This window comes from Xenia sp. Carnegie-2017, unplaced genomic scaffold (assembly GCF_021976095.1).
Source record: "Xenia sp. Carnegie-2017 unplaced genomic scaffold, XeniaSp_v1 HiC_scaffold_13, whole genome shotgun sequence".
Classification (NCBI taxonomy): domain Eukaryota; kingdom Metazoa; phylum Cnidaria; class Anthozoa; order Malacalcyonacea; family Xeniidae; genus Xenia; species Xenia sp. Carnegie-2017.
The window spans coordinates 662708-676411 of record NW_025813436.1 but is presented as its reverse complement, the minus strand read 5'-3'; the positions used below and the strand labels follow the sequence as shown (position 1 = coordinate 676411).

At 35.4% G+C, this 13704-nt stretch overlaps 1 protein-coding gene across 1 annotated transcript; it reads right to left on the bottom strand.

The window, feature by feature from the left end:
- Positions 1-1636: 1636 nt before the first annotated feature.
- LOC124454567 (uncharacterized serine-rich protein C215.13-like) lies at positions 1637-3026 on the bottom strand. Its single transcript, XM_047005341.1, has 2 exons — positions 2426-3026; positions 1637-2112 (listed from the first exon to the last, which is right to left on the bottom strand). Exons 1-2 carry the CDS (start codon positions 3024-3026, stop codon positions 1853-1855), a joined length of 861 nt encoding a protein of 286 aa, XP_046861297.1. The 3' UTR covers positions 1637-1852.
- Between the last annotated feature and the right edge of the window lie 10678 nt (positions 3027-13704).

The window sequence follows — 13704 nt, the reverse complement described above, 5'->3', positions numbered from 1 at the left end:
TGAAAACATGTTTCATCAAGATTGTAGACATTTCTGTTTTAAATTTGGTTAATAAATTGTGCAATTCGTACTTAACTCTATGAAAGCAGCCTTTACCGATTTTTCTAATATGAATGGCAAGCAATACGTCACCAATTGCTTTATAGAACGTCAAGGTATGATGTGGGAATGCCGTATGCAGAAAAAGTCGTTTGATGTATGTTATAAACAATATATTAAACACAATATTTTTACTATACATTATAATAATACTTTTATCTTTCCATTGTTTCTTCTTTTGTGTTACACTCCGTCTATATAGTGTAAATAGTGTATATAGCCTATATAGCGTAAATAATGTGTATAGCCTAAACAGTGTATATAGTGTAAATGAAAGCTTCAAAAATGCAAAATGTTATAGCAGTGAAAAATCTGCTGGTAAAAGTCCTTCAAAACAGGCCTTGCGCACGAAAAATTTTCATTGAAAAGACAATTTAATTATCCTGAGTCAAAATATGGAGGAGGTTGTGCAAGCTATCGTAATTGCAAGCAATTTGAGAGCAAGCGCTGGTCAACGCAAGATCTTTAAAACACTTGACGTTTTTTTGCTTTCTCGCACTTTACTTACCTTTGGAATTGGCTTCTTAATCTCATATTGTACTTTATTCAATTTGCAAATAAATCATTATCAGCTGTACCAGAGAACGTTAAAATACACATGCGCGTCTTATTTTAGAAAATTTTTTCCAAGAGTCTACTTTTTTGATACACCTAGAATATAGTTCGTTGGTTGTTGGCGTCTTAGTGTGTTTTTTTGACGCAACAGTTGACGCTTTTTTTCTGAATTTATTATGCATCTCCATAGAAAAACTTTTAAATCATCTTTATTTTGGGATTAATAGGTGAACAACACTTGAATAAAATCGTGTACGTGTATTACATAAATATTTTAGATAATAAATGAGCTCTAGTTGTTCTAAGACATATCGCAAATTTTATTTTCTAATCTATTTATTTTGGAATATTTTTAATGCAATTATGAAAGAATGAGTGTATGATCTATGAAGTAGAACATATATTTAGCATTTAATCTATTGTTGTATTTTCTTATGCTCTGTCACTATAGGCTGCGACTACAGATATTTTTCATACGTCAATTTTTACGTGAGAAAGTGCATCTCATTTCATTTGGTTATAAACTATATATCTATGTTGCAACTAGCATTCAAGTTATTGTTTTTTAAAATTTAACGTAAATTGTAACAGTGAAATCTGCACAACAATATCATCACGCATTAAATATTTCACTATTGGCTGATTTCTAAAGGACATGACATAAGCATCCGCATAAACGTAAACTTAAAAAATATTTAACTCAAAGAAGAACAAATGAAGAATTGAATAAAGATTCCACGATGTCTTTGTTTTTGTAAACATTTTAGTAAGAGAAACTAAAGTCTTCTCGCTCATGTTCATTCCACTGTTGTAAAACATGCATAAACGTTTTAGCACGCTGCCTTACCCTACATTTTTTATTCCATCAAAATCGCCATTTTCCATTCATTGATATACCGTGTGAAAACTTTAAGAAATAACTTACAAGAAATTCCTCTGCAGTACAAAAAGTGTGAAGTTCAAAGTAGTTATAAATGTCTTATTTCACGACTCGGAAATTTTTTATTTGGACTTCTTACGTGATACGACGCGCATAATATAAAATCTGTTCTTTTTATAATACAATATTAAAAAAAATATTTCCACTTTAAGATCAGGCACAAAAATAGAAAATTTACTATAATATACATATACAAGGAAGTTTCTTTACGAAAATAATAAAATCCACAAAGAAAAAAATTGCGGAAGATTTACGTAGTTATATATTGTGAGTAAAATCATCTGGTCCAGCAACAAACATTCTGTCAACTGGCGAAATGTAAGACTCGCCAGGTCTTACGACATCTTCGTCGAATGGACCAGGAAATGGTGGAGCAACTGTTTTCCCCGGTACCACACTAGTAAAAAAGACAGATAGGTAGCCGGGAGTCACGGGCCGATTATGCACCTTCGACATTCCTGAGACACATCCAAAACCACACGCTACACCATTCTCGTTGGCCAATGCTACAACAGTTCCTAAGTGTACATGAAACAATTTAAATTCAAGACATAGCCATTTGCTTCGTTAATCACTATTTATGACAGAAGAAATATTGCTACGCATCATCGGCATGTACGTAGATGCCAAAGAACCAAATCAAGTTTTAACATTTTAAAGCTGAAAGTAGTCATGTGTGTTTGGTCATGTCTATTGTTGTCAAATGTGTTCAATGTTGATGACAAAATTAATCAACAAAAGATCGAACTTGTTTTGCGACAACCTGATAACTTCTAAGAAACTAAAAAATCAACCATTCTAATACTAACACCTATGTACACTATTCCTGACCTTTGCTAAAAGTTGCTGTAGGGACAGATGGAGCAGTCGTTTTAGATATGGTAGACACAGATGTTGTAGCGACGAAGGAGCTTGAAGAAGAGGAAGAAGAGGTTGAAACAGATGAAGAATTGCCGATAGAGGTACATCTACTAGAAGAGGCCAGAGTGGGATTAGTGCTAAAAGAATCAGTGACGACATTTGTATTGGTATTTGTAGCAGCAAAGAGGAAGGAAGATTCGAAAGTCGCGGAAATCGTATTAAAATGAAGATCTTTGCGTATAGGAATGAATGTTGAAACAGCGCTACTAACTGGAAGAGAGGTTGTAACAGAGCTACAAAGAGTTACAGATGAAGATGCTGAAATAGAAGGGGAAACAGAAAACGACACGAAAGGGGAAGTAGAGGCAGGGATAGTATTTGTAGATGAAAGATCTGTAGATTGACTATCTTCATTTCTATCTTGCCATAACTTCTTCATCCCGGTTTGAAACAAGTTTCTGGCTGATTTTCCAATTACACCACTGCTGCTAATAAAATCTGTCGCCAAGCCAGGAGTTGCAGCATAATCCCAGACGGTTGGACCTCCAGTGGTTGATAGGTGATAATACATTACCACCACATGATAGCCGTGGTTCTGATGAAGAGTCTGAGCCTACAAAAAAAGTCCAAAACCAATCAAAATTCCGAAACCAATCAAATTATACATTGATATTATAGAATATTCCGAAAACCAATCAAATTATACATTGATATTATAGAAAATTCCGAAAACCAATCAAATTATACATTGATATTATAGAAAATTCCGAAAACCAATCAAATTATACATTGATATTATAGAAAATTCCGAAACCAATCAAATTATAAATTGATATTTTAACATCTGCTCCAATACCGTAAGATACATTAAAGAACACATATCTAACCCTTCTCATTAGCAGCATTTTCTGTCTTGTCGTGGTCGAATATTGTGGTATTGAGACGGAAGAGGGCCTCTTTGGAATGAGCTAGTCCTCTATAACATAGAAGTGCACCACCAATTAGGTAAAAATTATTTAGGGTCTAGGTCAGTAGAGTCCTGAGAAGGACTGTTTTTGTTGTTGTTGACGGACGTTAAAATTATTTAATGTCACTTTGACTCTAAAGATGACTACCGCTAAGGTTGTCGAAACGTCAGTCAACAACAACAAAAACAGTCCTTCTCAAACTCTACTAACCTGGACGATCTACATCTACAAACATGAAACTAATCACATCATTTACGTAACCTTTAAGTGCAAGAAAACTGTGTATTTTTAATCCCCAGTTTCAGCAACATGCATACAATTGAAAACACAATTTAAACATAATAAAAGCAACAATTCAAAATGCAGTTTTAATACACAGTGTACGCTTCATAGACGTTTGATATATGATAAACTTTTGCTTGATGATAACGATGAGGGCAGAATAGCACAAGAACATTAAATAAATGTGTGTCGCTGAGTTTTACCTAATAAACAGTAATTGCCTTTAATTTCTTAACTACAACAACAGGTCATTATTTTAATTTCCTTTAGTTTTAACATCATTTTTAAAAATCAGTTCTTTATTTAAAAAATTATATTCATGCATACTTGAATAATGAAAGCAATGGGTATAATATGTATAATATTTTAAAATCATGACACTGAATTTGTTTGATTCAGCAGTAGCTGACTCTCAAAACCTGAAAGTCAATACAATAATACATACATATATATTGATGCTACTGCAAATTGCAAATCCTCTTTTTATACACACCTTAGATGAAAAGTCAATTGTGCATGAAATTGTTCAAACATCAAGGAAACTATCATATACTGTTTTACTTTGTGAAATTAATATGCTGATTAATTTTCAAATGGAATGACTCACAGATGCATATTTTCCAAAATTGCAATCATCAGAGTTGTCTCGACAATGCAAATTGGTTGGTTTCTGACTATAAATGAATTGCTTTCAAAGAAACCACTTGGGCACAAGTGAATGTATGAATAAATCAGCACACAACCCATTAATGCCAGAATGGCACTGATAGCCATCAAATCAAATGTTAGCAGAGGTAGCATAGCATAACAAGTTTGCAAGTTTTATCTTGCAATGTAAATTTCAAAACATTATCAATATCCATTTCTTTTGAAATCTATTGTTTGCACAGTGGATATGCTCCATACACACAGCAAATTTACATAAAATCACTGGTGTATTCACCCCATGTCTTAAGTCCACTTTGTTGACTCTTAAGTTCTCACTTACTGTTAAAATAATAGATCTCAACAGAAATGAAATAATGATGCTCTAAAATTATGGAGCAGGATCACAAATTACAAGCTGGGTATTCCACTTTTAGTCTCACTGCAAAATTAGGCATGTTGAAAGCATCAATGAAAGTTGGTGCACAAGATATTTATATTGCTGAGCTGTTTTAAGTTTTGTATATATGTAAGCTCTAAGAAACCTTGGCCAACAATGAAGTAAAAAATTAATGCATGTTTTAATCCAGAAGAAACAATTATTTTAAGAACTGAGCATGGCAAAACAAACACTCAAATGAATACCAGCTCCCCAAACTGCTGAGATTGCTATATCACTGTTGGGCACAATCATTATGACTCTAAGATGCCATAACACTTCTTGTATTTCGTTTGCAATAAATATTTGATGAACCTACAAATTTTTTGGAAGATACATCAACAAAATATTTTAATTTGTTAACACAAATAATGTTAACAAATTAAAATATTAATATTACTAATTAACAAACTTTACAAATAAATGAGCATGTGATATTGAGAAAAACATACTGAGGAACAGCAAGGTATCATGCCAAAGGTTTTAGTCCCACTATATAATTTTTACATTGACCATGAAAATACCCTTCTTTTTGATGGTAAACAGTTTACAGTTTAGCTTGCCAGATAGAAAATCTTGTACACACTTACATATGTAAATTGTTATAGTTTAACTTGTCAAAGAAAAAATATCTACAGTATCAGATTGACATGTATTTTGCAGGTGATCACAGCAACATGATAAGGGGAAGTATTTAAATTAACTTGAAAGAACTTTCTTTTTCAAAATATAACTCTTTTGGACAAACTTAAGTTACTTAGTATTTAAAACATTGTAATCTTGAAGCTTTTTGTTTCTTACAATCCATATTATTCAAGGTTACCTTAACTTGTGGACTGTTCCTGTCAGTCAGGTGTAGCTAACTAAGCTAAATCATATCACTCATATGTGCATGCTATTGTTAGTTTTGTATAGTAATTTCTATCTGTAAAATAGTGTACTAGAGTTGATGTTTGCTCATTAAGATGCATTGATGACCAAGAAGGGAATGGATAAGCACTCCTGTTTATCTTTTCAAAAAGCAAACTAAGTTTAGGTCTCCTAAAAGGTAACATAGCCTTCAATACATAAATTAGCCACTGGATTGGCCTATGTATTTCAGTATTTGTAATTTTATGACTTACGTATAATGTGTAAAATTACTTACCACTATCATTGTTTTCTTTCATTTCAGCAATAACGCAACTTAATATTAACGTTTAAATTGATTTTTAAAAAAAAAATTCAATCAGAAGAGCATACACTTTACATTAAACGATTGAGGATATCCAAAACTTCGCGGGATAGTAGATTGCGGTAAATGATAGGTTGCGTGGTTGCGACCAGGCAGGCAAGTCACCAGGCCTTTTGTTTGAATGGACGTTTCAAATTGACTTATAGAGTCAATTTGAGGGTATTTTCACAATTAGCGTATAGAGTTAATTTAAAGCCCGCCGCACACTGGTGAACTTGCCGTGCGTACTTGTTATTCGAGACAAGTGTGATCGACAAAAGTTCCTAGTGTGCGGAGAGCAAGCAGCAAGTGCGCTGTAAATGACAAAATGCGCAGATTGAGAAAACAAAATGGCAGACCAAACCTCGGAACCTGTGGCGGACGTTATATTAGAGGTACAGCTTGTTGATATTTGGCCTAAATATCCATGTCTTTACGATGTGAGATCGTCGGAATTTAAAAATCGAGACGCAAGAGATAAGGCTCTGCAAGAGATTGCAGAAAATCTTGGGCAAACAGGTTGTTATTTGTTAATAATAAATATCGATTTTATAAGTGTTTGTTATATAGTCATTCTCCAATCTTTTAGTTCTTTTATTCAGTCCACGCTGTTGAGCAGAAATTTATTTGCTGGAAAATATAATTAATAGTCGCAATGGAACTTACACGTCAATTTCTTACTTAGTTGATTGGGTCAAGGCTAAAATAAAAGCATTGAGAAATGCTTACACGAGTCAAAACCTCCTCCAAGTGGTAGCGCTCGCAAAAATCTTACGAAGCAAGGTAACTGGTTGCTGGATAAACTGAAGTTCCTCTCTCTTTCGTGGAAACAAGAGTTCCCATTTCAAATATTGATACTGTAAGTGAAATTCTTGTTTTTTTTTGATTTTCCAAACAATTAATATTTAGCATAACATATATATATATATATGTTATGCTACCGTACGTCCTGTGTCCCAAGTGCAGGAGTCACCACTTTACTATGTTGATAGCCGGGAGGGCACATTGTTATACACTTTGTATATATATATATATAAGTTTGAAAATTTGTAATCCAGGCATTGAATATATAAAAGATAAACGTTTCTCCGGATTTTTAAATGATTTTTATTGAGCTTTCGACTCGTTGCTTCGAGCCTTCATCAGAATGAGGATATTTATTTACACGTGCTTTTAGCTTGGAGACGTTTAGAGCGTCTAATTGGATTAGTGGGTGGATTAATGTGATTGGATGGAGTGAAATGCGTTGCCATGGGTTTTGGTGTGTTGTTAATATGGTTGGTGTTAATAATATTAGAGTGTAGTGTTTTAGTTTTGGTGTTGTTTGTAGTTTTTTTGTCCTTTTTCTTTAGTTGTGAGTATATGATGGGTATGTCGATATGTCTGTTTATTGTGTCGTTGTCTTCACTGTACCAAGCTTCTTTAAATTCGCGTGCGTGTTTAGGCTGTGTGCGTCCGAGTACTTTAGTTTCTGTCCAGTCGAATGTGTGGTTGTTTCCGTGGGTATGTTCTGCCGGTAGTGAGTTCGGATCTCGTCGTTTTATGGCGTTTTTGTGTTCTGTGAGTCTTGTTTCAATTTTCTTAGATGTTTGTCCTATGTATTGTTTTGAACAGTCTTTACATGGTATCATGTAGATCGCGTCAGTTGTATCATGAATTGTTGTTTTGTCTTTATGTTTGGTGAAACATGATTTGAGTTTTTGTAGGTTTGTGGGCGACGTTAATATTATGTGGTCGAAGAAGTCTGGCAGTCATTTCTGATGTTCCGTTTATGTATGGTAATGTGACGATTTTACTGTTTCGTCCGGTTTTTGTTGTTTTGTCGGTTTGTGTTTTGTTTTGTATTTTGTATATAGTTTTGTTTATGAAGTTTCTAGGGTAATTGTTTTAATAAATGTGGAGTATAAGTACTTGCATTCTGTTTTTTTGGCTTCTTCCGTATTACAATGAGTGTTTATCCTGTTGAAAAGTGTTCGAATGCAGCTTATTTTGTGTTGTGTTGGATGATTGCTGTTGAAATCGAGTATTTGGTCTGTGTGGGTGGTTTTGCGGTATACTTGTATGTTTAGTGTACCGTCATCTGTTCTCGTTAGTAGGATGTCGAGGAAGGTAAGTTGTTTGTCGTGTTCTTCGTCTTTAGTAAAGGTAATGTTCTTTGTGGTATTGTTTATGGTGTGGAGGATTTGTTCAGTTTTGTCTTTCTTGACTATGGCAAAGATGTCGTCGACATATCTTTTCCATAGTCTGATGTTTGTGTTGTTTAAGACTGATTGTGTTTCGAGGTGTTGCATGACAGCTTCTGCGAGGATGGTGGATAGTGGTGATCCCATTGGTGTGCCTGAAATTTATCTGTAGTATGTGTTTTGGAAGGTGAATTCAGTGGAGAGGCAAAGGTTGAGTAAGTCTAGGATGTCATTTTTGTCTAGTTGTGTTGTAGCTTGCCAAGTTTTGTCGTTTGTGAGTAGTTCGTTTGTAATTTGTTTGGCAATGTCTAGTGGTATGGATGTGAAGAGTGATGTCACGTCGTAGGATATCATGATTTCGTCTGGTCGTAGTTTAATGTTTTCAATACTGGCGAGGAAAGTAGTGGCATTTCTGATGGTGTGAGGTGAATTTTTGACTAATGGATACAGAATGTTATAAATATATTTTGAAAGTTCATACGTAGGTGATCCTGGAAGCGATACGATAGGTCGAAGTGGGTTGTTTTCTTTATGGATTTTTGGTAGTCCATAGAATTTGGCGGTGGATGCGTCATTTGGTCGGATTCTTCTGTAGTCGTTTTCGTTTGGTTTCTTTTTGTCTTTTAAATGTTTCAGTTTCTGGTTGATGCGGTTGGTGGTCGTTTTGCTGGGGTCTGTGTGGAGAAGTTCGTAGGTGGTGGTGTCTTGTAGGAGGGTTTTGGCTTTGTCGATGTATTCTGATCTGTCCATGATAACTGTTTTGCGTCCTTTGTCAGCTCGTAATATGATTATTTGGTCGTCGTTTTGTAGGTTTTTAATTGCTCGTAGTTCTTCGTAGTTTAGGGTGACAGGTGGTTTGTGGCAGAGGTTATTTGTGACTTTGTGACGAATGTCTTCTTTCGTTTGGTCTGTTAAGTTGGTGTACTTTAAAGCGGATTCCAGGTCGGCAACGTAGTCAAGTTTAAATGAGATATGATCTTTGCACTTAGCTGGACAATTTAAGCAATCGTCTCAGGACCTGAAAAAATCAGGTGACTCAACGGGATTCGAACCCATGACCTCTGCGGTGCCAAACATTCATATGACATTCATTTCACGAGAAAACATGAGCCCAACAATATTGACCTGCTCACCACTGTGTGACTTCATAGCTCAGTGGTCAGAGCACTGCACCGGCGTGCATGAGTTCGTTTCGTTTATTGAGCGAGCTGAGTTCTGGTTCATTTCCGCATGCCGCCATCGTAAAACTTTAAACACTTACTAACGTCATTAATGTAACACTATATCACCCAAACACTTAATTATTCATCTTTGTGTATAAGTTCCGTTGTGCTATAGTGCTATATTTATTCTCCTGACGAGTGTGGCAAGTTAAACAACTGCCATACGAAACAGTTCTGTAGGGAATAAATTTCGATGAAGTAATTCGTGGTTTATTTTATTTTCAATTATACCGCTCTGCCGTGGCATTGAGCACTCTATCCGTGCGATTTTGTTTGCGATAGTTTCTATCACAAAATCCCATTATATATATATATATATATATGATAATATTAAGGATTCTCTGGATTTATATTTTGAAATTATTATTAAGCTTTCAACTCGGTGCTTCGAGCCTTCGTCAGAATGTAAGAATATATTATTTACAAAGATTTTGTAGGCGTTTGGAGCGTCCGATTGAGTGGTTAGTAGTTGAGTTGATATTATTGGATGGTATAAGATGCGTTGTCATGGTTTCGGGTGTATAGATTGCGATAATGAAATTCGAGTGTTTTATTTTAATCGTTGTGTTATTAGTTTGTTGTTTTGGTTTTGTATTTAGTTGTGAATAGATGATGGGGATGTCAATATGTCTGTTTATTGTGTTGTTGTCTTTGCTGTACCATGCCTCTTTGAATTCTCGTGCGTGTTTTGTCTGTGCGCGTCCAAGAAGTTGTGTTTTTGTCCAGTCAAATGTGTGGTTGGTATCGTAGGTATGTTCTGCTGGTAGTGATTTTGGGTCGCATCGTTTGATGGCATTCTTGTGTTCAGTGAGTCTTGTTTCAATTTTCTTGGAAGTTTGTCCTATGTACTATTTGGGGCAATCTTTACATGGTATCTTGTAGATCGCGTTGGTTGTGTCCAATGTCGTTGTTCGGTCTTTATGTTTAGTGAAGTATGATTTGAGTTTGTGTGTTGGTTTATGTGCGATGTTTATTTTGAATGGTCGGAGTAGTCTTGATGTCATTTCTGATGTTCCGTTTATATATGGTAATGTCACTATTTTTACTGGTTCGTCTGTATCTTCGTTAGGTTTTTCAGTTTGTGGTTTGTTGTGTATTTTGTTTAATACTTTGTTGATAAAGTTTCGTGGGTAATTGTTGTTTATGAATGTAGAGTATAAGTGGTTGCGTTCATTCTTTTTGGCTTCATCTATATTGCAGTGTGTTTTAATCCTGTTAAAGAAAGTTCGTATGCAACTAATTTTGTGTTGTGTTGGGTAATTGCTATTAAAGTTGAGTATTTGGTCTGTGTGTGTATTTTTGTGGAATACTTGTGTGTTTAATGTGCCGTCATGTGATCTGGTAAGTAGAATATCTAGGAAGGTAAGTTGTTTGTTCTGTTCTTTGTCCATGGTGAAGGTTATGTTCTGTGTGGTGTTGTTTATTGTGTGTAGAATGTGTTCTGTTTTGTCTTTTTCGACGATAGCAAAGATGTCGTCAACAAATCTCCATAGTCTGATGTGTGTGTTGTTGGTGACTGACTGCTTTTCAAGGTGTTGCATAACAGCTTCTGCAAGGAAGGTGGATAAAGGAGAACCCATTGGTGTTCCTGAGATTTGTCGGTAATATGAATTTTGGAAGGAGAATTCAGTGGAGAGGCAGAGCTCGAGCAGGTCGATGATATCGTCTTGGTCTAGTTCGGTTGTGATTTTCCACGAGTTTTTGTTAGTAAGTAGTTCGTTTGTGCCTTGTTTGGCTATGTTTAGTGGTATGGATGTGAAAAGTGACACTACATCATAAGATATCATGATTTTGTTTGGTTTTAGTTTTACATTTTTAGTATTGTTGAGGAAAGTTGTGGCATTTTTGATAGTATGATGTGATGATTTGACTAGTGGGTGCAGAATATTAGAAAGATATTTTGATAGTTCATACGTGGGAGATCCAGGAAGAGATACAATTGGTCGTAGCGGGTTGTTTTCTTTGTGAATTTTTGGTAGTCCATAGAATTTGGCGGTGGAGGAGTCGTTTGGTCGGATTCTTTTGTAGACGGTTTCGTTAAGTTTCTTTTTGTCTTTTAGTTGTTTTAATTTCTTGTTGATGCGGTTGGTAGTGGTTTTGTTATGGTCTGTTTGTAGAGGTTCGTACTTGTTGGTGTCTTGTAAGAGGATCTTCGCTTTGTTGATGTAGTCTGATTTGTCCATGATTACAGTTTTGCGTCCTTTGTTGGCTGGTAGTATGACTATGTCTTCGTCGTTTCGTAAGTTTCTGATAGCTTTTTGTTCTTCGTTGTTAAGTGTGACTGGTCTTTTGAGGCAGAGGTTTGTCGTTACTTTGTGGCGAATGTCTTCTTTGATTTCATTACTTAAGTTGGTGAATTTCAGTGTGGATTCTAGATCGGCAACAAAGTCTAGTTTGTCGGCGTCTTTGATACACGACAAACCACAAACTGAAAAACCTAACGAAGAGGTAAAGACGAACCATTAAAAATAGTGACATTACCATATATAAACGGAACATCAGAAATGACATCAAGACTACTCCGACCATTCAAAATAAACATCGCACATAAACCAACACACAAACTCAAATCATACTTCACTAAACATAAAGACCGAACAACGACATTGGACACAACCAACGCGATCTACAAGATACCATGTAAAGATTGCCCCAAATAGTACATAGGACAAACTTCCAAGAAAATTGAAACAAGACTCACTGAACACAAGAATGCCATCAAACGATGCGACCCAAAATCACTACCAGCAGAACATACCTACGATACCAACCACACATTTGACTGGACAAAAACACAACTTCTTGGACGCGCACAGACAAAACACGCACGAGAATTCAAAGAGGCATGGTACAGCAAAGACAACAACACAATAAACAGACATATTGACATCCCCATCATCTATTCACAACTAAATACAAAACCAAAACAACAAACTAATAACACAACGATTAAAATAAAACACTCGAATTTCATTATCGCAATCTATACACCCGAAACCATGACAACGCATCTTATACCATCCAATAATATCAACTCAACTACTAACCATTCAATCAGACGCTCCAAACGCCTACAAAATCTTTGTAAATAATATATTCTTACATTCTGACGAAGGCTCGAAGCACCAAGTTGAAAGCTTGATAAAAATTTCAAAATAAAAATCTAAAGAATCCTTAATATTATCATAATATGCCTGGGTTACCAAATATATATATATATATATACAAAGTGTATATACAATGTGCCCTCCGGCTATCACCATAGTAAAATGATGACTCCTGCACTTGGGACACAGGACGTACAGTTACACATTATGGATTGTATTGTAGAGTCACCACAGTGCTCAAACCTATAAAGGTGAGCTTTGCATATCGCGAACACGGTGAACGTCTCCATATGAGACTCTCTCTCTATATATATAGGAAGTTTTGTTTGTTTGAATCTCCGTAAGTACAGTGCTCGATGCTTAAGAGCAGAGCGTATATATTGATAAGAAGAAGAAAATACACAAAAACTACAATTTCATCCCGACAAGCCTGTTTCGTGATTTCTCACTCTTCAGGGGATAGTATTAAATGAATACAAAAGCATGTGCTAGATTATATATACAAGAGGAAGTTAGGGTAAAAAATTAAGATAGAATTACATAATATGTTGAGTGTACGATTACAAATTTGATAAAAGTGCTTGTGTCTATGGCGACAAGAGGAGATAAGTTCGTTACGTTTGTTGAGTGATGATAGTTGTGGTTGGTAGGTGATAAAGAATTTTTCTTTCAGGCATAGGTTGCATCTTTTGTTGGCGCTGTTGTACGGTTTGCTGTGAGTGATGATGTTCCATGAGATATCGTGAGCGATGTTGTTGTCTTTTAGTGTCCATATGTGTTTGCTCAGTTCGGTGGAGTTTCTTAGTTTTTTGTGGCGGAAAGAGGCAGTGTGGTTCCTGTGTCGAGTCTTAAAATCGTTTTTCTGTAAATCCGATGTATGTCTCAGTTGTATTAGTGTCCAGTCAAACCTATAAAGGTGATATATATATATATATATAATTAAGAGTAAGTGCTACTGCTAGATAATGCTATCCTGCCATGATACATCTCCGCAAGTGTTAAAATATGTCGTCAGAATTTCACGTTGCATTTTGGCACTATTAGAAGGATTTCTGTCTGTGTTGAATGGATTCAAATTTGTCATGCATGCATCTCTTCACCATGAGCCAGGTGTGACAAGATGATTGTCATCCTCTACATCTGCTGGTGCTGTATAACCTGATTTATTCTTTTCTATCATATAGTTATG

Coding starts and splice junctions, on each gene's coding strand:
- LOC124454567 (XM_047005341.1), bottom strand. CDS start 3,026: ATGTATTATCACCTATCAACCACTGGAGGTCCAACCGTCTGGGATTAT. Junction 2,113..2,425: donor TACAGCAACTTTTAGCAAAG/GTCAGGAATAGT, acceptor ATGTACACTTAG/GAACTGTTGTAGCATTGGCC.